The sequence below is a fragment of the Rhinoderma darwinii genome, chromosome 6 (assembly GCF_050947455.1).
Source record: "Rhinoderma darwinii isolate aRhiDar2 chromosome 6, aRhiDar2.hap1, whole genome shotgun sequence".
In the NCBI taxonomy this organism is placed as follows: domain Eukaryota; kingdom Metazoa; phylum Chordata; class Amphibia; order Anura; family Rhinodermatidae; genus Rhinoderma; species Rhinoderma darwinii.
Genome location: NC_134692.1, coordinates 140,808,169 through 140,834,791, shown reverse-complemented (window position 1 = coordinate 140,834,791; position 26,623 = coordinate 140,808,169). Strand labels below are relative to the sequence as shown.

Here is a 26,623-nt window from a genome sequence, read left to right as displayed (position 1 = left end):
ATGGAGTCTGTTACACACTTTTTGCACAATTTGGTGACGCGTTTTTTGTGAACCTTTCTTTGTCTTTATAAAGCATCACAGTTGCATTAATCATTGGGTATAAATAATCGTGCTGATGAGTTTTGTAGCGTGTCATGGGAACACATTTCACATACTGACAAGAAGAGCGACAAAGGACCGGTCTATAGCAGTGACAGGAGGGTCACATGACCCAGAGATGAGGAAGTCACGTGACAGTCGGGACATCACGGTGGAAAGTTCCATGTTACCACTCATCAGATACTTAGTGAAGTTCACAGGAGCCATGTTACCATGGTAACACAGTACAAGCGCCCGAGTACACGCAGCAGGACTACATTACCCGCCTTCCCCCAGGCGCGAATTCCTGACGTGACCCTGGTGACGCGCCGTAGCTGAGGAGTCACATGACCCGCAGATCGCTGAGGCTCCGTCTGTCACATGCACAAACACAGAGCGGAGCGGCCGCCGCAGACTCAACATGTCCAATGTGGCCAACCGGGTGTCCTGGTCCGGGAGGGAGCAGCCGGAGGAGGACGGGGAGAGCACGCCGCTGCTTAACGGAGCCAGCTCCAAACAGGTGAGACCGGGACATGGGGGGGGGTTATTGGGGAGTTCTCAGTAGTGTGAACAGCTGGGTGGGGGGTAGAGCAGTCCTCAGGTAAATCTCTGACGCGACGTCCCAGAGCTGCTCCAGGGGTCAGGTGATGTCAGGAAGTATGTGAACCCCGGAGAGGTGACGCTTCTTACACGGGCTCTGCGGAAAACAAACATAAGGGGGTGACGCTGATTCTGGACTTTGTCCCGGTGTGTAGAGATCAGTAAACAGCAGTGACCCGGGGTCTGTACCACCCCTGCCCACAATGTAGCTCTGGGTAGTACGCTGGTATGCAGCTCACGCCTCCCCTGTATGACTACAACCCCCAGCATTACTAGCTGCAGTATGGTACAGGGGCCTGCAGCCTGTGGCAACTACAACTCCCGGCATTCCCAGCTCTAATTACTACATTACATTTTCAACCTACAATTCCCTGTTTCTTGTACCTGCTGCTGGGCATTCTGAGAGTTGTAGTTCTTCATCAGCCGGAGGGGGGGCGCTGTGCAGAGCGCTCACATAGATCTGCTGGTCGTGTCTGGACGCTTCTTGGATTACGGTTTGCTGCGTACTGTCGCTTTAAATCCGATCTTTCCTGTTGCGGTCCAGCAGATTGTCGCGGCGGTGGTTGCGGGTGATACACGGTGACCCGGCCGTCTGGTGACCGCAATCGTCGTGTTTCCCGTCACTGGTTTATAACGAGACATTTTCCAGGATCGGAATCTCCCGTCAGTCACATTTCCCACAATGTGAGGGGGGGGGGGGGGGGCGGCACGTGACTGGCTCTGACCGTCCCAGGGTGTTGGGGGCAACACACGATATTAACCCTTAAGACCCAGGTACAGTCTGGTCAGTCCCAGGTGCAGCAGCGTGGGAGGTGCGGCACTGAATACAACTTAGCCTGCGCCCTCCTGCGATCCTGATGCCGATCACGGGGCGCAGGCTCCTTTCTGCCGCACGGGTCACTTTATAGCAGGGACCTGAATTTTGTGGTTTTCTTCATGTACAGTGAGAAGTTCTGCGACTTTCTAATAGACTTTGTGTTTCAATTCCTCACAGTTTTCAATATCTCTGCTTGCTGTCAATGTTCGGAAACTTTCTTGTTTTCATCCAGAGGCTATAAATCTTTTGTATACCTAAAACTTCCCACAGCTGAGGGTTTTATAGCAGCAAAAAATAAAATAAAACATTAATAATAATGTTGCTATTCGCTGTTAGCAAGCAGAGATATTGAAACGGCGAAGATGGAAATTTGCGGAACGTTTTGTTCCTATTGGACGTCTGACTAAAGGAAATTACTGTCTATAAAAACCCGCGGCCTGACGCTTTTCAGTGGATGACAACCCGTGCAATGCCCTTTAAAGTGGCGGTGTACCTAAAACTGCTGTCTTTATAATAGTGCCGGAGCGTTCTAAGAGGAGCGGCTGATATCAGTCACTTATAGCTTCTCAGCACTGAACAATAGTATAGTCAGCACTGACATGGCTGATAACAGGGAGCAATAGATTGTATTCACTGGTCATACAGGCCGCTTCTGGACTGGCTGATAACAGGGAACAATAGATGGTGATCAGCTGTACAATAAATGGGCTTTGGGTTGTGCCCCCAGGTCTAGTTGGTGGACGGTGGTCTAGTACGCGGAGCGCAGGATGTCGGGGAAGTATCTGGGTGTAATCAGCGGGTGACTCGCCCGCCCCCCGCAGGGACATGAAGGCATTTATTAAGAACCCGACGTCTTACATGAGGACCGTGCGGCTTCTCATTTCCTGACGTGACTCCAATAATGTCCCAAACCAGCGTGACTTCCCTCCTCCCGCCCCGCAGAGGAACCTACAGTCACCCTCTTATCTACTGGAAAAGGCTGATAACAGGGAGCAATAGAATGCAGTCACCTGTCCTACAGTCCCAGCCTGCAGTGGCTGATAACAGGGAGCAATAGAATGCAGTCACCTGTCCTACAGTCCCAGCCTGCAATGGCTGATAACAGGGAGCAATAGAATGTAGTCAGCTGTCCTACAGTCCCAGCCTGCAGTGGCTGATAACAGGGAGCAATAGAATGCAGTCACCTGTCCTACAGTCCCAGCCTGCAGTGGCTGATAACAGGGAGCAATAGAATGCAGTCACCTGTCCTACAGTCCCAGCCTGCAATGGCTGATAACAGGGAGCAATAGAATGTAGTCAGCTGTCCTACAGTCCCAGCTGGCAATGGCTGATAACAGGGAGCAGCAGATTGTGTTAGCCTGTCCTACAGCCTGGCTGAAATGGCTGATAACAAAGAGCAATAGAATGTTATCCCTAGCCTGAAATGGCTGATAACAGGGAGCAATAGACTCATTTTCTGAATTGTTGTTCCATAATATAAGTGGGGGTGTCCGCGCCGGTAGCGTCTTATAATTGATGGGTGAGATATACGTGTGGTGAGGTATCTCGGTGATTATCTCGGCTGGCAGCGATACGAGACGGCGCGGCGTGCTGATACGTGTCTGTGCCGCCTCCTTGGCAGTCGCCCATTAGGAAATATACTGCACTGATCGGCCTTTTCGCCCACGGGGCGGCCATACTCTGGTCTGTGCGATCGCCCTGCGGTCACCCGTTCACTGCACCAACCAGTTCTGAAGTTTCATCAACGGAGCTGGACAGCTGCCCGATTCTCTGATATTCTGGATTATCAGACGTAGAAACGGAAACTTTTCACTATCTGTAAATTTTCAAGATCTGTGCTTGCTGTCCGTAAATGGGAACATTCATTCAGGGGCTGAAAACCTCCACCTGAGTCCTCTGATACACTGTAACAAACCCTGCAGCCGTGTCACTTGAACATGATGCAGTGAGGGTCCTCCATGCGGACGCTGGGGGAGGATTGTCCTCAGGTCACCGTCCCTTTAAGTGATTTTACGGTACATTTTCTCCTTTTCTACGTATTTTGGCCTTTTTCTTCTAGTTCTGCTTCTTCTTCCTCTTGAGCTCCTTCCTCTTTCTGATTGGACGCCGAGTTATCTGGACTTGCAACAATGTAACACCATGTAATCTGTTTTATTATCTCCTGCCTCAATTAAAGGGGAATTACACTTTAATGTTTCTTATTCAGACCGTTCTTCTCGACAACCAGGGAGGTGTCGATGGTAATAAGCCCCTCCCCTTTAATATATATTGAGTATTTTATTATTATTACTGTTTCTCTCCTAGATTTCTAGTTCCATCCTCTTCCGCATCGGGCAGCTGAGTACAGTCGACCTCGGCGATGAGAACCAAGATCTGGTAAGGGGTTAATCCACTAAATTTGGCTCTCGGGACGGTGTGGGGGGATGTTATGAGCTCCCCTTTATATCATCGTTTTACATAAAATTTTGAGAAACCTCACGATCTTTACTTGTACGGATCTTGTTATACTCCACTCACATCCTAAGCTGCGTTTATAATTCTGCCGTTTTCCTCTTAGCTCCCATACTTCTCATTTCTCGCTGCTGGTTCAGTGACTTTAGAGAACCTTCTCTGCTGCGCTGCATTGTGGGAGGACATGTTGGGGGTCTTTCCGCACCTTTTGTATTTATTTAGGATTTTGTTTTCGGCAGGAGACAGAATTGTCATCGATGGCGATGAGAGAAATCCCGCACAATGAGAAGCTCCTGTCCCTGAAGTATGAGGTGGGACGCAGCGAGCTCTTAGACGACGATTCCCCACGCAGCGCTCTCTACCCATGGTTCTCTAGTTGTTGCGAGACTACAACTCCCAGCATGCCGGATCGCCCCCCCCCCCCCCCGAGATATAAGAATTATTTACATTCACCAGATTTGTAGGGCAATGGGAGGGAAACCCGCAGATCTATAGGATTATTATTGGACCGCTCTATGTCCCCACTCACCTAGTTCTAATATAGGGGGTGCCCGCTGTACGTATATTGATTGGATCAGTGGGGGGCCGATCCTGAGATGTGGCTGACATCATTGTACATTTTGGGGTCCCTTTACGTCAATCACCTCCCCTCCCCCCTATACATAGACCCTATGGACTAAACATGCACATATACCCCCCGTGCATCGGTGGCTGGACGTTCTCTGGAATCTGGTCAGCGTTGGATGTCGTTTCAGTGTGTCATTTTTCTTTCCAGAGCCTGGATTATGATAATAGTGAGAACCAGCTGTTTATGGAGGAGGAGCGCAGGATAAATCACGCTGTGAGTACACCGCGCACGTCGGCCGCCAAGTAGAAGGGGCTCGCGTGACGTATCTGTATAGTATAAAGCACTGGTCCCCAATCAATAGCTGGCCAGCCAGTACAAAACTACAACTCCCAGCATACCCTGACACCCTGCAACTGTCAGGGCATGCTGGGAGTTGTCGTTTTGCAACAGCTGAATGGCCTCCGGTTGTCACTACCTGTTGAAGATCTTGCTGTTGGCAGATGATGGGAATTTGTGCATGTCCCCTTTAAGGGGGGCTCAGGGGTTAAAGTCTGTGTTCTAACCTGGTGCGTGGCTGACATCTGCAGACAATAGACGCTCTATGTTTGTGATGTGATTTCCTGTCGGTCTCTCGCAGGCGTTTCGTACGGTGGAGGTGACGCGCTGGGTCATCTGTGGAATGATCGGGATCCTCACCGGACTCATCGCTTGTTTCATCGACATCATGGTGGAACAACTGGCGGGGGTGAAGTACCAAGTCATCAAGAGCAGTATCCTCCGAGACCCCCTGTGCCCGACACCAGAGCTGGGGGGATTACAGCTGCTGCAGAAGTGAAGCCGCTCCCTATAGCCCCCCCCTTAGTTTCAGATTTGGTCGCATGAAAGCTGTAATCTGATTGGTTGCTGATCTAACTGCGCCGCTTATCTCATAAGTTCCTCTATTTTGCGTATTGTGTTTACGGACTTTCATGTAGAGATGCTGTTAGCAGTGAAATCCTTTTACGTTGTGGTCTACATATCACTCCTCTGTGCTGCTGTGGGGAACTACTCCACTCTGGGGCCTCTTTGTTGTCTCCATTCCCCTCCTTACATCATGACACTGCCCCCGTCACATGCAGTCTTGTCCCCACTAACATCATATGAATAGACAAGTCACTGCGTGCCTTTAATCCTCCACTGAAACACTCTGTGCTGCTGTGGGACCCTACTTTAGTTTAATATCAGTCTCCATTCCCCTCCTTACATCATGACACTGCGTCTGCCGCATGAAGTCCTGTCCCCACTAACATCATCAAATAAGTGGAAAGATCGAGGACCAGCACACCCCTGAAATACTCTGTGCTGCTGTGAATCTTGCTTTTCCCACTATGGTACTTTCCAGTCTGTGACCTACCACAAGGGTCAGCACCTTCCTCCTCTGTGATACTCTGAGAGTTACATAGTAGGAGGAGCAGACTTCACAGCAGCACAAAGTATTTCAGGAGAGGAGTATGCAGACCTTGTGAGAGGTCACAGACTGGAGAGTTATGTAGTGGGAGGCGCAGGCTTCACAGCAGCACAGAGTATTTCAGGGGAAGAGCGTGCAGCCTTTGTGGCAGGTCACATATAGAGCGTTACATAGTGGGAGGAGCCGGTTACACAGTCTGTGACCTCCCACTAGATCTACAAACACCTCTTCTGAAGTACTCTGTGCTGCTGTGATCATTCCTGTGGTCTGATTGGCTCCAGTTTTCTTTGTCCCCACCCACTTCAGACCGGAGGACATCTTGGACTGTTAGATGAGGATGGCGTCCGCTTCTTTCTCCTCCCTGTAGTTTTTATTTCTGAACCCTCCTCAGATATTGACAAGTTCACGGAGAAGGGGGGGTTGTCGTTCTCGCTGCTGCTCTGGGCCACGTTGAATGCGGTTATTGTCATGTTCGGATCGCTGGTCGTCGCCTTCATAGAGGTAAATTTACACATCACATAATGTAATCCTGTTGGGAGTGATAGTCCTACGTTTGATTGTATTTCTATCCTGTCTTGTGTTTTCCAGCCGGTCGCAGCGGGGAGCGGGATCCCACAAATCAAGTGTTTCCTGAACGGCGTGAAGATTCCCCATGTGGTGAGACTGAAGGTGAGGGGCGACCGTGTCCGTGTTACTGCTCCGCTCACATTACATCTACACAATGCTGAATAATTTTTACTTGTTCTGATGAAGTTTGATCCTGTCTTATGCTCCACACACAGCCAGAGCTGCATTCAGAATTATTCTGTTTGTCTATCAAGCTGCATAACCTTACATCTCCTCGCTGCCCCCTGCTGGTTCAGGGTCTGTATAGCACACGCTTTGCGGGAGGTGATATTTATATCAGACACGTTATAATATAAGGTTTATACTTCATCCGTATCTGCCTGGTCAGCGTGTGGTGTATTATGGGATGTTGACGGAGAAATCAGGGTTGTGCCTGTCAGCAGAGAGTTGTCAGAGTTCAAGGGACCCCATCCATATACTCTAAGGTAGTGGTCTTCAACCTGCATGCTGGGAGTTGTAGTTTTGCAGCGGTTGTAGATCACTGCTGATATGGGAGGTCAAAGGATGTACATCAGTAGAGTCATGTTGGATGACAAGTGGAAGGCAGCAGAACTGTGGCTGCAGCTCTGGTTGTGGTTGGAGAAGAATTCATCTCAGGTTGGAGAATAATGCAGCTCTGGTTGGGGTTGGAGAATAATGCAGCTCGGGTTGGGGTGGGAGAATAATGCAGCTCTGGTTGTGGTTGGAGAATAATGCAGCTCGGGTTGGGGTTGGAGAATAATGCAGCTCTGGTTGTGGTTGGAGAATAATGCAGCTCGGGTTGGGGTTGGAGAATAATGCAGCTCGTGTTGTGGTTGGGGAATAATGCAGCTCTGGTTGGGGTTGGAGAATAATGCAGCTCGTGTTGTGGTTGGGGAATAATGCAGCTCGGGTGGTGGTTGGAGAATAATGCAGCTCTGGTTGTGGTTGGAGAATAATGCAGCTCTCCTTGTGTTCAGAGTGTAATGCAGCTCTGGTTGGGATTGGAGACGGGAGGTATCTGCAGGTTGGTGTGTGATAAGTAATGCAGAGTATTTGGAGTTGGGCGATGTTCACACCTGCGTCAGGTCCTCCTTTGATACATTTGTACGGCTGATGCCCCGGCGCCCTACGATGTGGTGTAGACAGGAGGTATAACGCTGCATCTGTTTGGGAGGGTTTGTGTGTGACTTGTGCAGTGATGGGGGGTGGGCTGCGGGGTTCTGCTCTCTGTAGTTGGATGGAGGACCCTCGGGGGTGATCGTCGGTGGATAAATCTCTGCAGAATAACCGGTTGTCTCCTCAGACGCTGCTGGTGAAGGTGTGCGGGGTCATCCTGTCAGTGGTCGGAGGACTGGCGGTCGGCAAGGTGGGTGGAATCCTTCTAGATATTTTTTTCCGTCTCTTCATCTGCCGTTTCTTCTACGACTATTGAACGTTTCTTGGTCGTTGTATTTTTTTTCTCGGAGTTCAGGAAGGGCCGATGATTCACTCGGGCGCCGTGGTCGCGGCCGGCATTTCTCAGGGACGCTCGACCTCTCTTAAGAAGGACTTCAAGGTCAGTTCTGTTCCTCTGCAAAAACTTAAAGTAAACTAATACACGCCACTAGGGGGAGCTGATGGCTGCATAAAGCTCCACAATGCCACTGTAAGCTTCCTAGCTCCCCCTAGTGGCGGCATTTATAAGAAGTGAATCGGTGCAGATTGCTGCACCTCCTCCGCATGACGTCTTGTGTCTGAACTCGTGTTTCCTCTTTGCAGATCTTTGAATACTTCCGCAGAGATACAGAGAAGAGGGACTTTGTGTCCGCAGGGGCCGCCGCCGGAGTCTCCGCAGCTTTTGGGGCCCCAGTTGGTACGGGCCCTTTATCTATTCCAGGGCAGAACTATTTATTAGCAGAAGTCTCCCCCCATAACTGTCGCATATTAATAAGTCTGGTGCCCAGTGGCATGATGTGCAGGGCCAGAGTATAGGGAGGGCACAAGAGGCACTTGCCCCAGGGACTCCACCACCCATCATCCGTGCCCGGGCCGGATTTTCCGATCTGTGTGACTACATTTGCAGCAGACAGGATCCTTTATAATAACATTGAGTTGTCCTTTAGATCCACTTTTATGAAGCTTATGCCAAGTTTTCTGTCTTCTCGTCTGAAGTAGTCTGCATAGATGCTGGGAGTTGTAGTTTTATAACAACTGGAGAGCCGCAGGCCACTGGTATAACGGGTTTGTAAGTGAGGAATTGCTGCGCTGGGTTTAGTGTTGTGTAACACTGGAAATCGTTTCCTTTTACTTATTGCAGTTACATCATCTGTGCTCCGGTCACATCCAAATCTGCTGCGCTGCACTCTGCTACATTGCATTGTGGAAGATGTTTAGCTCTACCATGCCTGAAGTAAACTACATTTCCCACAATGCGCTGCAGCCGATCTTGTGCTGAACAGATACTGAACCAGCAAAAGGGAAGCTAGAGCCTGTGAGTGCCAACAGGAATTCTGGATGCAGCTCTGGAGGTGACTGGAGTAGCACACATCCTATAACTAGAGATAAGTAAAGCTGAGGATTTGTTCCTTTCGTTTAGATGTAACTTGAGGTTTTGCTACTATAAAGATATTTTTGGGCTTGTTTGGTAGAGGATCATGTGACCAGGGTGGTCTCGTCTGTCCGCAGGTGGAGTGCTATTCAGTTTAGAAGAAGGAGCCTCTTTCTGGAACCAGCTGCTCACATGGAGAATAGTAAGTACCAGTAGACACTAAGGCCGGAGACCCCAATACAGCGATGGGGTCTGTTCACACGGTGCAGTTAAACCGCCGCGGTTTTGTGAAATTTGCAGCAAAAATCCCGATTTGACCGCACGGTGTGAACAGACGCATACGTGTTCTGACCGGGAACAGGATGTGCCATAAATCTGTGGGTAGGTCCCCATTGCCATTACGTCAGTGGAGTCTCCCGGCTGAGTGGGGGAGGGCTGCGCACGGAAGTCTTGCTCGGCTCTTTGCATGACCCCGATAAAGCTGCACATGTGGCGCCGACCACAGGACGGGAGTCCGGGACCCCCCAGATATTTACAGCATATCCTGTTCTCTCAGACTGAGATTGTCCGCTCCAGCATTAATCCTGAGCGAAACGTGTTCTAAGTGTAGTAAGACTTGCTCTATGTGCAGAGAAGACAGCGCCACTCCTGACTGTTGGCTGTCTCTGGTATTGCAGCTCAGCACCATTGAAGTGAATACTACTAAACCAGACACAGCCCACGGACATGAGTAGTGCTGTTTCTGAAAGCCATGACCTGCTGTATTGCATTGTGGTAGCTGTAGTGTTATCAGTATGTACTGCACAACAGTAGGGGGAAAAAATACATCTGCCAGAATGCAATGCATCAGATTATGGGGATTCGGCTAAGTCTTTAGGGGTGTGTGAGCAACCTGGTTTTACAAATTACTAATAGCAGCCGTCAGAATTTTAAATTCAGCTCTGGATACAACTTGAGTATATTACAGCCTATGATGCGACTTGAATATAATAATTGTGATTGCAGCTCTGCATGCAACCAGGGTATAAAAAGTATGAATGCAGCCCAGGATGTGACTGGAGTATAATAATTGTGAATGCAGCTCTGGATGTGACTGGAGTATAATAATTGTGAATGCAGCTCTTAGTACAACTGGGGTATAATAATTGTGAACGTAGCCCAGGATGTGACTGGGGTATGACCATTGTTAATGCAGGACTGGATGCGATGAAAGTAGACCTATGAATGCAGCTCTGGTTGTGACTGGAGTAGAAGACACGGCAAAAAGCCAAGATAAGTAAAGCAAAGTATTTGCAAAGTCCCTCAGCGTGAAATATAAGTTTAATCCAGATGTAAAGTAGAAACATATGTTGAGGAGTGAAGCTGCGGCTCGTCCTCGTCGCTCCATACACGATATCGTCTCTAAATCAAGTCAGTGGTTTGGCTGCGGAGTCAAGATGGCGGCACAGCAGGGAGCGGTCACCTCTGGTGTCATATTTACCGCTCCGTTAAACCTCTCTCTCACGTGCGGCTGTAATGTTCTCCAGACGTCCCGTGTAGCGGAGCCGCGTCCGTCCCGTGTAGCGGAGCTGCGTCCTCAGCGCGTCACGTGTTGTTCCTCCTTGATGTTTAATTGATTTTATGATTTTTTTTTCTCCCCAGTTTTTTGCCTCCATGATTTCCACTTTCACCCTCAACTTCGTCCTGAGCTTTTACAACCGTAAACCCGGCGACCTCTCCAACCCCGGTCTCATAAACTTTGGGAGGTTTGACACAGATGTGAGTCCTGCGTGTGTGTCTGAGGTTTTTCTATACTTGTCCAATGGAGACCCCCAATCTCCCCCCCCCCCCAAAAAAAACTCCCTACATGACAGACCAGGTCATATATCTAGTGTCCCTCCCATCGTGTCCCAGTTATCATGTATTCTTTGCCCTGGGAGGCGCTTTCTCCTGTGCTCATTGTCACCTCCTGCTGGGTGACATTGATAATCTTGGGGGGGAGGGGGCTTTCAGGTGACCTGGACCGGTTCCCTCTCCTGACATGTCTGTTTCAGTAAATTATCCTATTCCCCATGTAATAACAATACTGGAGCATCTTTTCTGTGTTGCGGCGCCCCTCTGTTATTCCTCCTGGAAATGGGTTTCACTTTTCTCCTTATCAGTGGGGTGTGTCCCTACACAGACTGACACGGTCCAATCATTGCTGATAGCGTCACATTGTGTAGGGTCACATCCTGTTAAAAAGGAGAATGCTAATGATCGTTTGTTAATTTATTAAAACGTTTCCAAGAGGAATAACAGAGGAACGCCACAACTCCTAATTTTTTGCTGTAAATGAATGTAAACCTTATTTACATTCAGAGGATGAAAACACTGAGCTAGTCCTGCTGACACCTGAGAAAAAGCCGAACAGACACGAAGCAGCAGAGCGCTCACCCGAGACCTTCTGCCGCCGCATCGTTCTAGCGTTTGGTGGGGGTCTCAGTGCTCGGACCTTCACCAATCAAAACTTCTCACATGTCACTATGACATGTCAGAAGTTTTCTGAAAGTTTAGTTACCCTTTGTAATTTTTCTTCTAAAGGCCCAATAGCCTTGAAAATATTCCTTAAACAACTGATTGTTCCTCCTCACAACAAGGCTGCAATTATTCCCGGCATGTGACAAGATCATGTGTTTGGATTACACGCGCCCCCCCCCCCCCCCCCATACATCTTCTGAAAAAAAATATATAAGGTATTATGTGGCCTACAAGTCATAAGGAAATCTCATGGTCTAATAGGAGAAGCCCCCGGGGTGTCCCAGGAATTATAAGACATGTCGTTTGTGTTTGTTGAACATTAGAACAAATTCGCTGGTGCAGAAAGTTTTCTTGACCTCCTAAATTTCCCCTCACAAATATAATATTTTCCATACTCTTTTCTTTAGTGCTCATCACCCCGTCCTGAATAATGTACTTGGCATAAGCTGATATTATACTGCCCCCTATATACAAGAATATAACGACTATAATACTGCTCCTATATACAAGAATATAACTACTATAATACTGCCCCCTATATACAATATAACTACTATAATACTGCCCCTATATACAAGAATATAACTACTATAATACTGCCTCCTATATACAAGAATATAACTACTATAATACTGCCCCCTATATACAAGAATATAACGACTATAATACTGCCTCCTATATACAAGAATATAACTACTATAATACTGCCCCCTATATACAAGAATATAACTACTATAATACTGCCCCCTATATACAAGAATATAACGACTATAATACTGCCTCCTATATACAAGAATATAATTACTATAATACTGCCCCTATATACAAGAATATAACTACTATAATACTGCCCCTATATACAAGAATATAACTACTATAATACTGCCCCCTATATACAAGAATATAACTACTATATTACTGCTCCTATATACAAGAATATAACTACTATAATACTGCCCCCTATATACAAGAATATAACGACTATAATACTGCCTCCTATATACAAGAATATAATTACTATAATACTGCCCCCTATATACAAGAATATAACTACTATATTACTGCTCCTATATACAAGAATATAACTACTATAATACTGCCCCCTATATACAAGAATATAACTACTATAATACTGCCCCTATATACAAGAATATAATTACTATAATACTGCCCCCTATATACAAGAATATAATTACTATAATACTGCCTCCTATATACAAGAATATAACTACTATAATACTGCCCCCTATATACAAGAATATAACTACTATAATACTGCTCCTATATACAAGAATATAACTACTATAATACTGCCCCCTATATACAAGAATATAACTACTATAATACTGCCTCCTATATACAAGAATATAACTACTATAATACTGCCCCCTATATACAAGAATATAACTACTATAATACTGCCCCTATATACAAGAATATAACTACTATAATACTGCCTCCTATATACAAGAATATAACTACTATAATACTGCCCCTATATACAAGAATATAACTACTATAATACTGCTCCTATATACAAGAATATAACTACTATAATACTGCCCCTATATACAAGAATATAACTACTATAATACTGCCCCTATATACAAGAATATAACTACTATAATACTGCCCCCTATATACAAGAATATAACTACTATAATACTGCCCCTATATACAAGAATATAACTACTATAATACTGCCCCCTATATACAAGAATATAACTACTATAATACTGCCCCTATATACAAGAATATAACTACTATAATACTGCCCCCTATATACAAGAATATAACTACTATAATACTGCTCCTATATACAAGAATATAAATACTATAATACTGCTCCCTATTTACAAGAATATAACTTCTATAATACTGCCCCTATATACAAGAATATAACTACTATAATACTGCCCCCTATATACAGGAATATAACTACTATAATACTGCCCCCTATATACAAGAATATAACTACCATAATACTGCCCCTATATACAAGAATATAACTACTATAATACTGCCCCCTATATACAAGAATATAACTACTATAATACTGCCCCCTATATACAAGAATATAACTACTATAATACTGCCCCTATATACAAGAATATAACTACTATAATACTGCCCCCTATATACAAGAATATAACTACTATAATACTGCCCCTATATACAAGAATATAACTACTATAATACTTACATTGGCAAAAATTTATTAATTTTTTTTTTTTTTTTTTTCACAAACTTTATTTAACTGTTTTACATTTTTTTTTTTGTCCCACCAGGGGACTTCACTATGCGATGTGCCGATCGCATATATAATGCTTTGGTATACTTAGTATACCGAAGCATTATTGCCTGTCAGTGTAAAACTGACAGGCAACCTATTAGGTCATGCCTCCGGCATCGCCTAACAGGCAGATGCTGAAGGCAGACCTGGGGGTCTTTGTTAGACCCCCGGCTGTCATGGAAACCCGACGGCGACCCGCGATTTGTTTGCGGGGGCGCCGATCGGGTGACAGAGGGAGCTCCCCCCTCTGTCAAACACATTAAATGCCGCTGTCACTATTGACAGCGGCATTTAATGGGTTAAACTGCCGGAATCGGCGCGCGCTTCGATTCCGGCAGTTGCAGCAGGAGCCAGGCTGTGTATAACAGCCGTGCTCCTGCCGCTGATCGCGTGGGTACAGTCTCAGTACCCGCGCTATCACAGGACGGATATATCCGTCCTCCGGCGCGAACTAGCAGCTGCTGAGGACGAATATATCCGTCCTTCGGCGTTAAGTGGGAGTGGAAGTGGGCAGGAGGCGGCAATACCCCCGTGTTTCCCCGAAAGTAAGACATATGTCTTACTTTCGGGGTACGGCTTATATTAGCCGACCCCCCTGAAACCCCCGATACGTCTTACAATCGGGGGTGTCTTACTATCGGGGAAACACGGTATAATACTACCTCCTATATACAAGAATATAACTACTATAATACTGCCTCCTATATACAAGAATATAACTACTATAATACTGCCCCCTATATACAAGAATATAACTACTATAATACTGCCCCCTATATACAAGAATATAACTACTATAATACTGCCCCCTATATACAAGAATATAACTACTATAATACTGCCCCCTATATACAAGAATATAACTAATATAATACTGCCCCTATATACAAGAATATAACTACTATAATACTGCCATATATACAAGGATATAACTACTATAATACTGCACCTATATACAAGAATATAACTACTATAATACTGCTCCTATATACAAGAATATAACGACTATAATACTGCCCCTATATACAGGAATATAACTACTATAATACTGCCCCCTATATACAAGAATATAACTACTATAATACTGCCATATATACAAGGATATAACTACTATAATACTGCACCTATATACAAGAATATAACTACTATAATACTGCCATATATACAAGGATATAACTACTATAATACTGCCCCTATATACAGGAATATAACTACTATAATACTGCCCCTATATACAAGAATATAACTACTATAATACTGCTCCTATATACAAGAATATAACTACTATAATACTGCTCCTATATACAAGAATATAACTACTATAATACTGCCCCCTATATACAAGAATATACCTACTATAATACTGCCCCCTATATACAAGAATATAACTACTATAATACTGCCCCTATATACAAGAATATAATTACTATAATACTGCTCCTACATACAAGAATATAACTACTATAATACTGCCTCTATATACAAGAATATAACTACTATAATACTGCCCCTATATACAAGAATATAACTACTATAATACTGCTCCCCTATATACAAGAATATAACTACTATAATACTGCCCCTATATACAAGAATATAACTACTATAATACTGCTCCTATATACAAGAATATAACTACTATAATACTGCCCCCTATATACAAGGATATAACTACTATAATACTGCACCTATATACAAGAATATAACTACTATAATACTGCTCCTATATACAAGAATATACTACTATAATACTGCTCCTATATACAAGAATATAACTACTATAATACTGCACCCTATGTACAAGTATAACTACTATAATACTGCCCCCTATATACAAGAATATAACTACTATAATACTGCTCCTATATACAAGAATATAACTACTATAATACTGCTCCTATATACAAGAATATAACTACTATAATACTGCCCCCTATATACAAGAATATAACTACTATAATACTGCCCCCTATATACAAGAATATAACTACTATAATACTGCCCCTATATACAAGAATATAACTACTATAATACTGCTCCCTATACACAAGAATATAACTACTATAATACTGCCCGCTATATACAAGAATATAACTACTATAATACTGCCCCTATATACAAGAATATAACTACTATAATACTGCCCCTATATACAAGAATATAACTACTATAATACTGCTCCTATATACAAGAATATAACTACTATAATACTGCTCCTATATACAAGAATATAACTACTATAATACTGCTCCTATATACAAGAATATACTACTATAATACTGCCCCCTATATACAAGAATATACCTACTATAATACTGCCCCCTATATACAAGAATATAACTACTATAATACTGCCCCTATATGCAAGAATATAACTACTATAATACTGCCATATATACAAGGATATAACTACTATAATACTGCACCTATATACAAGAATATAACTACTATAATACTGCTCCTATATACAAGAATATAACTACTATAATACTGCTCCTATATACAAGAATATAACTACTATAATACTGCACCCTATATACAAGAATATAACTACTATAATACTGCTCCTATATACAAGAATATAACCACTATAATACTGCCACTTATATACAAGAATATAACTACTATAATACTGCCCCCTATATACAAGAATATAACTACTATAATAGTGCTCCTATATACAAGAATATAACTACTATAATACTGCCCCCTATATACAAGAATATAACTATTATAATGCTGCCCCTATATACAAGAATATAACTACTATAATACTGCCCCCCTATATACAAGAATATAACTATTATAATGCTGCCCCTATATACAAGAATATAACTACTATAATACTGCCCCCTATATACAAGAATATAACTACTATAATACTGCTCCCTATATACAAGAATATAACTATTATACTGCCCCTATATACAGGAATATAACTACTATAATACTGCCCCTTTATACAAGAATATAACTACTATAATACTGCCCCTATATACAAGAATATAACTACTATAATACTGCCCCTATATACAAGAATATAACTACTATAATACTGCCCCCTATATACAAGAATATAACTACTATAATACTGCCCCTATATACAAGAATATAACTACTATAATACTGCTCCCTATATACAAGAATATAACTACTATAATACTGCCCCCTATATACAAGCATATAACTACTATAATACTGCCCCCTATATACAAGAACATAACTACTATAATACTGCCCCTATATACAAGAATATAACTACTATAATACTGCCCCCTATATACAAGAATATAACTACTATAATACTGCCCCTATATACAAGAATATAACTACTATAATACTGCCCCCTATATACAAGAATATAACTACTGTAATACTGCTCCTATATACAAGAATATAACCACTATAATACTGCCCCTATGTACAAGAATATAACTACTATAATACTGCCCCCTATATACAAGAATATAACTACTATAATACTGCCCCTATGTACAAGAATATAACTACTATAATACTGCCCCCTATATACAAGAATATAACTACTATAATACTGCCCCCTATATACAAGAATATAACTACTATAATACTGCCCCTATATACAAGAATATAACTACTATAATACTGCCCCCTATATACAAGAATATAACTACTATAATACTGCTCTTATATACAAGAATACAACTACTACTATACTGCCTCCTATATACAAGAATATAACTACTATAATACTGCTGCTATGTACAAGAATATAACTACTATAATACTGCCTCTATATACAAGAATATAACTACTATAATAGTGCCCCCTATATACAAGAATATAACTACTATAATACTGCCCCTATATACAAGAGTATAACTACTATAATACTGCCTCTATATACAAGAATATAACTACTATAATACTGCCTCTATATACAAGAATATAACTACTATAATACTGCTCTCTATATACAAGAATATAACTACTATAATACTGCTCCTATATACAAGAATATAACTACTATAATACTGCCCCCTATATACAAGAATATAACTACTATAATACTGCTCCTATATACAAGAATATAACTACTATAATACTGCCTCCTATATACAAGAATATAACTACTATAATACTGCTCCTATATACAAGAATATAACTACTATAATACTGCACCCTATGTACAAGAATATAACTACTATAATACTGCCTCCTATATACAAGAATATAACTACTATAATACTGCCCCTATATACAAGAATATAACTACTATAATACTGCTCCTATATACAAGAATATAACTACTATAATACTGCCTCCTATATACAAGAATATAACTACTATAATACTGCCCCCTATATACAAGAATATAACTACTATAATACTGCCCCTATATACAAGAATATAACTACTACAATACTGCCCCCTATATACAAGAATATAACTACTATAATACTGCCCCTATATACAAGAATATAACTACTATAATACTGCCTCCTATATACAAGAATATAACTACTATAATACTGCCCCTATATACAAGAATAGAACTACTATAATACTGCCTCCTATATACAGGAATATAACTACTATAATACTGCCTCCTATGTACAAGAATATAACTACTATAATACTGCTCCTATATACAAGAATATAACTACTATAATACTGCTCCTATATACAAGAATATAACTACTATAATACTGCCTCCTATATACAAGAATATAACTATTATAATACTGCCCCTATATACAAGAATATAACTACTATAATACTTCTCCTATATACAAGAATAGAACTACTATAATACTGCTCCTATATACAAGAATATAACTACTATAATACTGCCCCTATATACAAGAATATAACTACTATAATACTTCTCCTATATACAAGAATAGAACTACTATAATACTGCTCCTATATACACGAATATAACTACTATAATACTGCCCCTATATACAAGAATATAACTACTATAATACTGCCCCTATATACAAGAATATAACTACTATAATACTGCTCCTATATACAAGAATATAACTACTATAATACTGCCCCTATATACAAGAATATAACTACTATAATACTGCCCCCTATATACAAGAATATAACTACTATAATACTGCCCCCTATATACAAGAATATAACTACTATAATACTGCTCCTATATACAAGAATATAACTACTATAATACTGCCCCTATATACAAGAATATAACTACTATAATACTGCCCCTATATACAAGAATATAACTACTATAATACTGCCCCTATATACAAGAATATAACTACTATAATACTGGCCCCTATATACAAGAATATAACTACTATAATACTGCTCCTATATACAAGAATATAACTACTATAATACTGCCCCTATATACAAGAATATAACTACTATAATACTGCCCCTATATACAAGAATATAACTACTATAATACTGCCCCTATATACAAGAATATAACTACTATAATACTGCCCCTATATACAAGAATATAACTACTATAATACTACTCCTATATACAAGAATATAACTACTATAATACTGCTCCCTATATACAAGAATATAACTACTATAATACTGCCCCCTGTATACAAGAATATAACTACTATAATACTGCCCCCTATATACCAGAATATAACTACTATAATACTGCCCCCTGTATACAAGAATATAACTACTATAATACTGCTCCTATATACAAGAATATAACTACTATAATACTGCCTCCTATATACAAGAATATAACTACTATAATACTGCCCCCTATATACAAGAATATAACTACTATAATACTGCTACCCTATATACAAGAATATAACTACTATAATACTGCCCCTATATACAAGAATATAACTACTATAATACCTCTCCTATATACAAGAATATAACTACTATAATACTGCATCCTATATACAAGAATATAACTACTATAATACTGTCCCCTATATACAAGAATATAACTACTATAATACTGCCCCTATATACAAGAATATAACTACTATAATACTTCTCCTATATACAAGAATATAACTACTATAATACTTCTCCTATATACAAGAATATAACTACTATAATACTGCCCCTATATACAAGAATATAACTACTATAATACCTCTCCTATATACAAGAATATAACTACTATAATACTGCATCCTATATACAAGAATATAACTACTATAATACTGTCCCCTATATACAAGAATATAACTACTATAATACTGCCCCTATATACAAGAATATAACTACTATAATACTTCTCCTATATACAAGAATATAACTACTATAATACTTCTCCTATATACAAGAATATAACTACTATAATACTGCCCCTATATACAAGAATATAACTACTATAATACTTCTCCTATATACAAGAATAGAACTACTATAATACTGCTCCTATATACACGAATATAACTACTATAATACTGCCCCTATATACAAGAATATAACTACTATAATACTGCCCCTATATACAAGAATATAACTACTATAATACTGCTCCTATATACAAGAATATAACTACTATAATACTGCCCCTATATACAAGAATATAACTACTATAATACTGCCCCCTATATACAAGAATATAACTACTATAATACTGCCCCCTATATACAAGAATATAACTACTATAATACTGCCCCTATATACAAGAATATAACTACTATAATACTGCCCCCTATATACAAGAATATAACTACTATAATACTGCCCCCTATATAAAAGAATATAACTACTATAATACTGCCCCCTATATACAAGAATATAATTCTATATATCTGTCCTGAGTTTTTATTTATTTCAGTTTTGTTGATTTGCAGGAGAACAGCTACAAGTATTTTGAGCTCCCGATCTTTATTGGGATGGGAGCAGTAGGTGAGTGTTGGTGATATATATATATATATATATAATGTTTGTTGTGTATACAGTGTATGACTTGCTGTTCTCTGCTCGGCAGGGGGGATGCTGGGGGCGCTGTTTAATGCCCTGAATAACTGGCTGACCATGTTCAGGATCAGGTAATGTAACTTTTCTCCCCCTCGGGGTCACGGGTTTGCAGGGCTCGGGAGGCCCCATAGTTTGCCCCCCTCATTACTGACCATAATCGCTGAGTGTAGTTTTGCTCGCTCATCCTGAGCCCGCTGGTTCATGAGCAGAATACCAGGACAGGCAGAATACCAGGACAGGCAGAATACCAGGACAGGCAGAATACCAGGACAGGCAGAATACCAGGACAGGCAGAATACCAGGACAGGCAGAATACCAGGACAGGCAGAATACCAGGACAGGCAGAATACCAGGACAGGCAGAATACCAGGACAGGCAGAGCACTAGTAGAGGGAACTCTGCATAATAATGGGGGTTGGTTTGCCTTTCTGGGTCTGTGGAAAGCTGGGTCGCTGCCACAATGGGCCTCTTATTAGTGATTTGCCGGTGCGGCGCTTTCATCGGTTTTTCGCTGTTTTGTGCATTTGCCTCCTGTAGAGGAAATCGACGTCTAGAAGCGCCGGATACCTGATATTTAATCCTCCTCTTCCTCAGGAACCTCCTGTCTCGTCTGGACTGTTGATCAGTTTGGGAGCTGGCGAATAATTTTTTGGAAATGTTTTGGGCATTAATAAAGTTTCTGCGTGACGGGAGACGGCGGCGTCCTGCGCTGACACACTGCGGGGGAGGGAACGTCCTGCGCATTTCCAAACCACTAATTGCAAAGTCAGACGTGCAGAGCCGATCCAATTCACAAATAAGGGGGGGGGTGTAGATGAGGGGATCGTGTTGCTCTCCCCTCCCCCCCCCCCGTACAGTGGTATAACCTTGCATAGCGCTCTACTGTATGTGGGTGCAGCAACATGGCAGCTTGTATATAGCAATATCTATATGAACCCCATACAGTGCCAATGTCTGGGAGAGCCTCTATCAGGGTAATGGACGTGTCACTGGTTTCTATAGGGGGCTGCGTAAAGCGTCCGGCCGGTTGCGTCCTCATTTTAACCAGTAAATAGGGCGTCCTGCCCCTTTAAGGAGCGTATGGGTTTGTATAAGTCTGGATGTATCTCATCTTAGGTATGTACACCGACGTTGCCTGCAGGTGGTAGAAGCCGTGCTGGTCGCTGCGGTCACGGCCACCGTGTCTTTCGTCATGATTTATTGTTCCTCGGACTGTCAGCCGCTCAGAGAGAGCGCCGGAGAATACCCGTTACAGGTAAAAGAAGGAGTCCGATTTAAAGGGGAACTCCATATTTACTGCGAGTTCATGAAAAGTTCTGTAACTTTACTATTGTACTGAACCAGAGTTTTCTTCTCTATTCACAACTAAAGCTGATTGCAGAATTCAGCTGGATGCCTGTAACCAGAAAGCAGTGCATTGTGGGAGCTCAGGTGGCCGTTAGTCAATGCTCCGCTGTTACTTCAGCTTCTGACAGGAGCTTTGGATGTAACTGGAGAAGATTACATGAAACTCCACTTTATTATAAACTCCATGTTATGTATTAGAGGCTATACGATGTTGCAAAAGTCTTCACACCCTTTTTATATTTCTGTATTCTTCCTCCTTCAGCTGTTCTGTGCAGATGGAGAATACAATGCCATGGCGTCCGCGTTCTTTACCACGCCAGAAAGCAGCGTGCGGAGACTCTTCCATGACCCTGCCGGTGAGAGTAGCCGCAACTTGCCCCAATTAGGAGCCCTCAGATTTACCTGCTGGACCTTTTTTTTTTGTCTGCTTTTTTTTTTTTTTTTCTGCAGAAATAGCGCCACCCCTGTCCATGGTTGCATCTGGTATTGCATCACCGCTCCATTAAATTGAATAGGGCTGCGCTGCAATACCATACACAACCTGTGGACAGGTGTGGCACTGTTTTTGTAAAATGCAGCCATGATTTTCTCATCCAGGACCTCAGCGTTAGTTAACCTGTTACTTGTTGTTACATTGTGTTTAGTCATTGACTATTTTTTGCTGACACCCACGATGTGCTGGGTTCTCCGCAGGTTCCTTTAACCCTCAGACCCTGGGCCTGTTCACCCTGCTCTACTTCTTCCTGTCGTGCTGGACGTACGGTCTGACTGTCTCCGCCGGGGTCTTCATCCCCTCCCTCCTCCTCGGAGCAGCTTGGGGTCGCCTGTTTGGGATCCTCCTAACCAGCATTTCTAATGACACCATTGTGAGTTTCTACGAGTTGTCACACTCCACTTGTTATATCTGCATCTGGGAAAGCTGGGTCGCCGCAGAGGTGATCCCCCAGACTCCTAATGTGTAAAGTTTACACCATCTCAACATGGCAGAATTGCCATTCAGGATTCTGGAAAAGCTGGGTGACAACCACCGGGGAACAGTAAAGGCTTGTCACTCTGCTTTCCCAGAAACTGATACGGCGTGTTTGACGAGGTTTTCTTGAGGATTTCCGGCTGTCACGCTTCCCATAGAGATTCACTTCATGCCCATGTGGGCTCCATTGTCTGCAGGTTATATGTAGCAGAGTTCACTGTGTTCACACTGCTGTTCTCTAACCCCCCGTGTCTCCTGTGTTGTGCAGTCATGGGCCGATCCTGGGAAGTACGCCTTAATGGGAGCAGCAGCTCAGCTCGGTGAGTGTTCCAGCAGACGGAGGAAGCGCCGCAGCGCCGTCTGTTTATACGTTCACCCCCCCCCCCATGTGGCGGCGATGAATGATTAACAGATGTGAGGCCCCCGGATCACATAGTCCTGTCACATTCAATACACTCTCAGACCTTCAAGCTGCGGGAAACTACAACCCCCAGCATGCCCATAGACTGGCAGGACATGCTGGGACTTACAGTTTCCCAACAGATTGCAAACCACTGCCCCACGTTGATGAACTGGGTCGTTCTAGTGATCTGTACTTAAAGAGCTGACCACGCACACTCACACATATATATATATATATATATATATATATATACACACACACACAATATATTTCTGGCAGCCACCGCTAGGGGGAGTTCACCACATAGAGATAGAGATATATATATATATATATATATATATATATATATATATATATATACAGCTCCCATAGAGTTACGTAAGATTCTGCTTCCTGCAGCCACCACTAGGGGGAGTTCACCACATACAGAGATATATATATATATATATATATATATATATCTAGCAGACAAAAAATGGCGACAGCACCCTGCAACACTAATGCCACCTAAACCACTAAATATAAATAAATATGCACTAAAGCTAAATCTACCTACAAATAGGGAGGTTCTTAGTGCACATTTTGATCAAAAAGTGTTAGCCCACCTGCCACGACAAGGCGACCTCTGTAAGGTGGGAACCTACGCTGCACATACACCCAGAACTGGGACTAAGCCTACATATATACCTGGGGATGGTAGGATCCAGCATTGAACTGATTAAAATCACCCAGGGCAGAGTGGGAGGAGTGCAAGAACAACAAGTGGAGGCAGTCACTGACCCCACATATATGGATCCCATAAACCGCTCCCATAGAGTTACGTAAGATTCTGCTTCCTACAGCCACCACTAGAGGGAGCTCACTACATACAACTAAATACAGCTCCCATAGAGTTACATGATAACATTCTGCTGCCTGCAGCCACCACTAGAGGGAGCTCACTACATACAGATATATTCAGCTCCCATAGTTGCATGATGAGATTCTGTTGCCTGCAGCCACCACTAGGGGGAGCTCAGTACATAGATATATACAGCTCCTATATACCTGTCTTGAGAAAGCTCCAAGCTCCCCCTAGTGGTGACTGCAGGCACTTTCCCCCCAGTTTGCATTTGTCTAGAGCTTTTTATTATCCAGTGTCCTCCATTGCAGGGGGGATTGTCAGGATGACGCTGAGTCTCACAGTTATCATGGTAGAAGCCACAGGAAACGTCACCTACGGCTTCCCGATCATGCTCGTCCTCATCACCGCCAAGATGGTCGGAGACCTGTTTATTGAGGTTTGTAAACGTGTTGATCTGAGGGAAGGGCAGGTGGAGCTCTGACTGCTGACTCAATGGTTTTTAAGGGGTGCCCCGCTACGGACAATTCCTTTTTATAAGAAGGGCCCCTAATCTGGTTGAGGGCGCCCTGCAATCAGCTTGTTTAGTTACACAGCGCCGCCACAGGAGTTATGAAGAATTGCACAATGGGCTGTCGATATACTGCATGACTGTGCCAGGTCCTCCAGAGGGGGGCGCTCTATGTCAATTAGCCAGAGCGTAGAGAAGCCACATAGGTCCTTAATGAGGGACTGGCCTCTGTTAACTCAGAATTCCCTAACAGAATATTAAAAAATAAGCTGTAACATACACTTTTCCCAATATCTCTGCTTGCTGTCAGTGAATACAGGTCGCAGACCTCCATTGTAATAACTGTTGTCCTTTTTGCACACAGGGTCTCTACGATCTTCATATCAAGCTGCAGAGCGTTCCCTTCTTACACTGGGAGGCCCCCGTCACCTCGCACTCCCTCACCGCCAAGTCAGTGACTACAGATCCCTGTGTATTCTAGATGCAGATAATACACGCGTGACCAGTAAAGGGTTAAATTCAGCCGATGCAGAATAATGTGGCGCACGTTTCGCGGCGTCATTAATAGACGTGGCGCGCGGAGATCTTCTGTGGTCGGGATATCTGGGAAACTTCCGCGACCTTGAAATAATGAATGGCGCTGGAAACCACATCTATTGCTAAACTACTCCAAGCGTGCCCGGGCAGCTTCAAGTTGATAGGGCACGCTGGGAGTAGTAGTTTTGCAACAGTTTGAAGACGACTGCTCTAAGAGAATGTTATGATCAGATTTGATTCTTAGTTTTCCAAAAATACAGCAAGAATTCAATGTCTCTGCAGCTTCCCTGTCAGCAGACACGGGATCTTATAGGGCAGTGGCTCCTTTAACAGATCTGGAGGGCTTCCGGTTGGGATATTTGGGTTTGGAGTTCCTTGTATTGGGGCACTCCGGCTTGTAAAAGGGATGAATACAATGATTAGTCTATATGAGCTGATCGAATGATCTCTGCTGCCATCTGGTGGTGCTTTTATGTATGTACAACCGAGGTTATATACGGTTTAAATGCTAGTATAGGTAAATGTCTATATACGTGACCGTGTTCTACATATTGTATACCTCCTAAATTTTATTCCCCTCCCAAATTCCAGAGAAGTGATGAGCACACCCGTCACCTGTTTGCGCAGAAGGGAGAAGGTTGGCCTCATCGTGGACATTCTTAGTAATACCACATCCAACCACAATGGCTTTCCTGTAGTGGAGAATAGTGGGAACACCGGTCAGGTGAGCGATGTGCGATGGTCCCACCTGATGGTCCAAATCCCCTTTAAGGGAATATAAGAGATGGTGCAGATGTTCATACGGTCATGGTCTCGTTGGTTTTCGTTCTCTCTTTCAGTCGCCTCGGTTATGTGGGATGATCTTAAGATCCCAGCTGATTGTGCTCCTCAAACACAAGGTACGGCATTCTGGCCAGCAGCCCTGGTTTTGTGGGACTGGTCATCAAATCGGACTCCAAAATGGGTGGAGTCCATGTAAATTTGAATTAAGTGGAGGGGTCTGATATTTTTGGGGGTGGAACATGGGCGGGGTTATAAATGACCTTCAATTTGGGGTTCAAATGTTGGTAAGTTTGGGTCCCTAATGGATCTGTCTGGGTTTGGAGATGGGCGGTGACATCAGCAGTGCACCCATGATGACGCAAACCTCTCACTGTGACCTCACCAGTCTTCACTTATACTGACATCTAGTGGCCACTGTGAA

General features: G+C 42.7%; 1 protein-coding gene across 2 annotated transcripts in view; it reads left to right on the top strand.

The window, feature by feature from the left end:
- Positions 1-325: 325 nt before the first annotated feature.
- Positions 326-26,623, top strand: part of CLCN7 (chloride voltage-gated channel 7) — a 29,494-nt gene continuing 3,196 nt past the window's right edge. The window contains exons 1-22 of one of the 2 annotated variants that reach the window (XM_075830689.1): positions 327-598; positions 3,800-3,871; positions 4,186-4,257; positions 4,722-4,787; positions 5,152-5,284; positions 6,353-6,462; positions 6,550-6,630; positions 7,853-7,915; positions 8,021-8,104; positions 8,308-8,401; positions 9,214-9,278; positions 10,718-10,834; positions 20,684-20,738; positions 20,821-20,881; positions 21,927-22,065; positions 22,420-22,513; positions 22,851-23,023; positions 23,396-23,447; positions 24,683-24,810; positions 25,247-25,332; positions 26,011-26,143; positions 26,259-26,318. In XM_075830689.1, the coding sequence (XP_075686804.1) occupies positions 500-598; positions 3,800-3,871; positions 4,186-4,257; positions 4,722-4,787; positions 5,152-5,284; positions 6,353-6,462; positions 6,550-6,630; positions 7,853-7,915; positions 8,021-8,104; positions 8,308-8,401; positions 9,214-9,278; positions 10,718-10,834; positions 20,684-20,738; positions 20,821-20,881; positions 21,927-22,065; positions 22,420-22,513; positions 22,851-23,023; positions 23,396-23,447; positions 24,683-24,810; positions 25,247-25,332; positions 26,011-26,143; positions 26,259-26,318 (2,037 nt within the window). In that variant the 5' untranslated portion in view covers positions 327-499. Of the gene's footprint in view, positions 599-3,799; positions 3,872-4,185; positions 4,258-4,721; positions 4,788-5,151; positions 5,285-6,352; positions 6,463-6,549; positions 6,631-7,852; positions 7,916-8,020; positions 8,105-8,307; positions 8,402-9,213; positions 9,279-10,717; positions 10,835-20,683; positions 20,739-20,820; positions 20,882-21,926; positions 22,066-22,419; positions 22,514-22,850; positions 23,024-23,395; positions 23,448-24,682; positions 24,811-25,246; positions 25,333-26,010; positions 26,144-26,258; positions 26,319-26,623 lie in introns of both variants that reach the window. The other variant, XM_075830690.1, reaches the window with a different exon arrangement.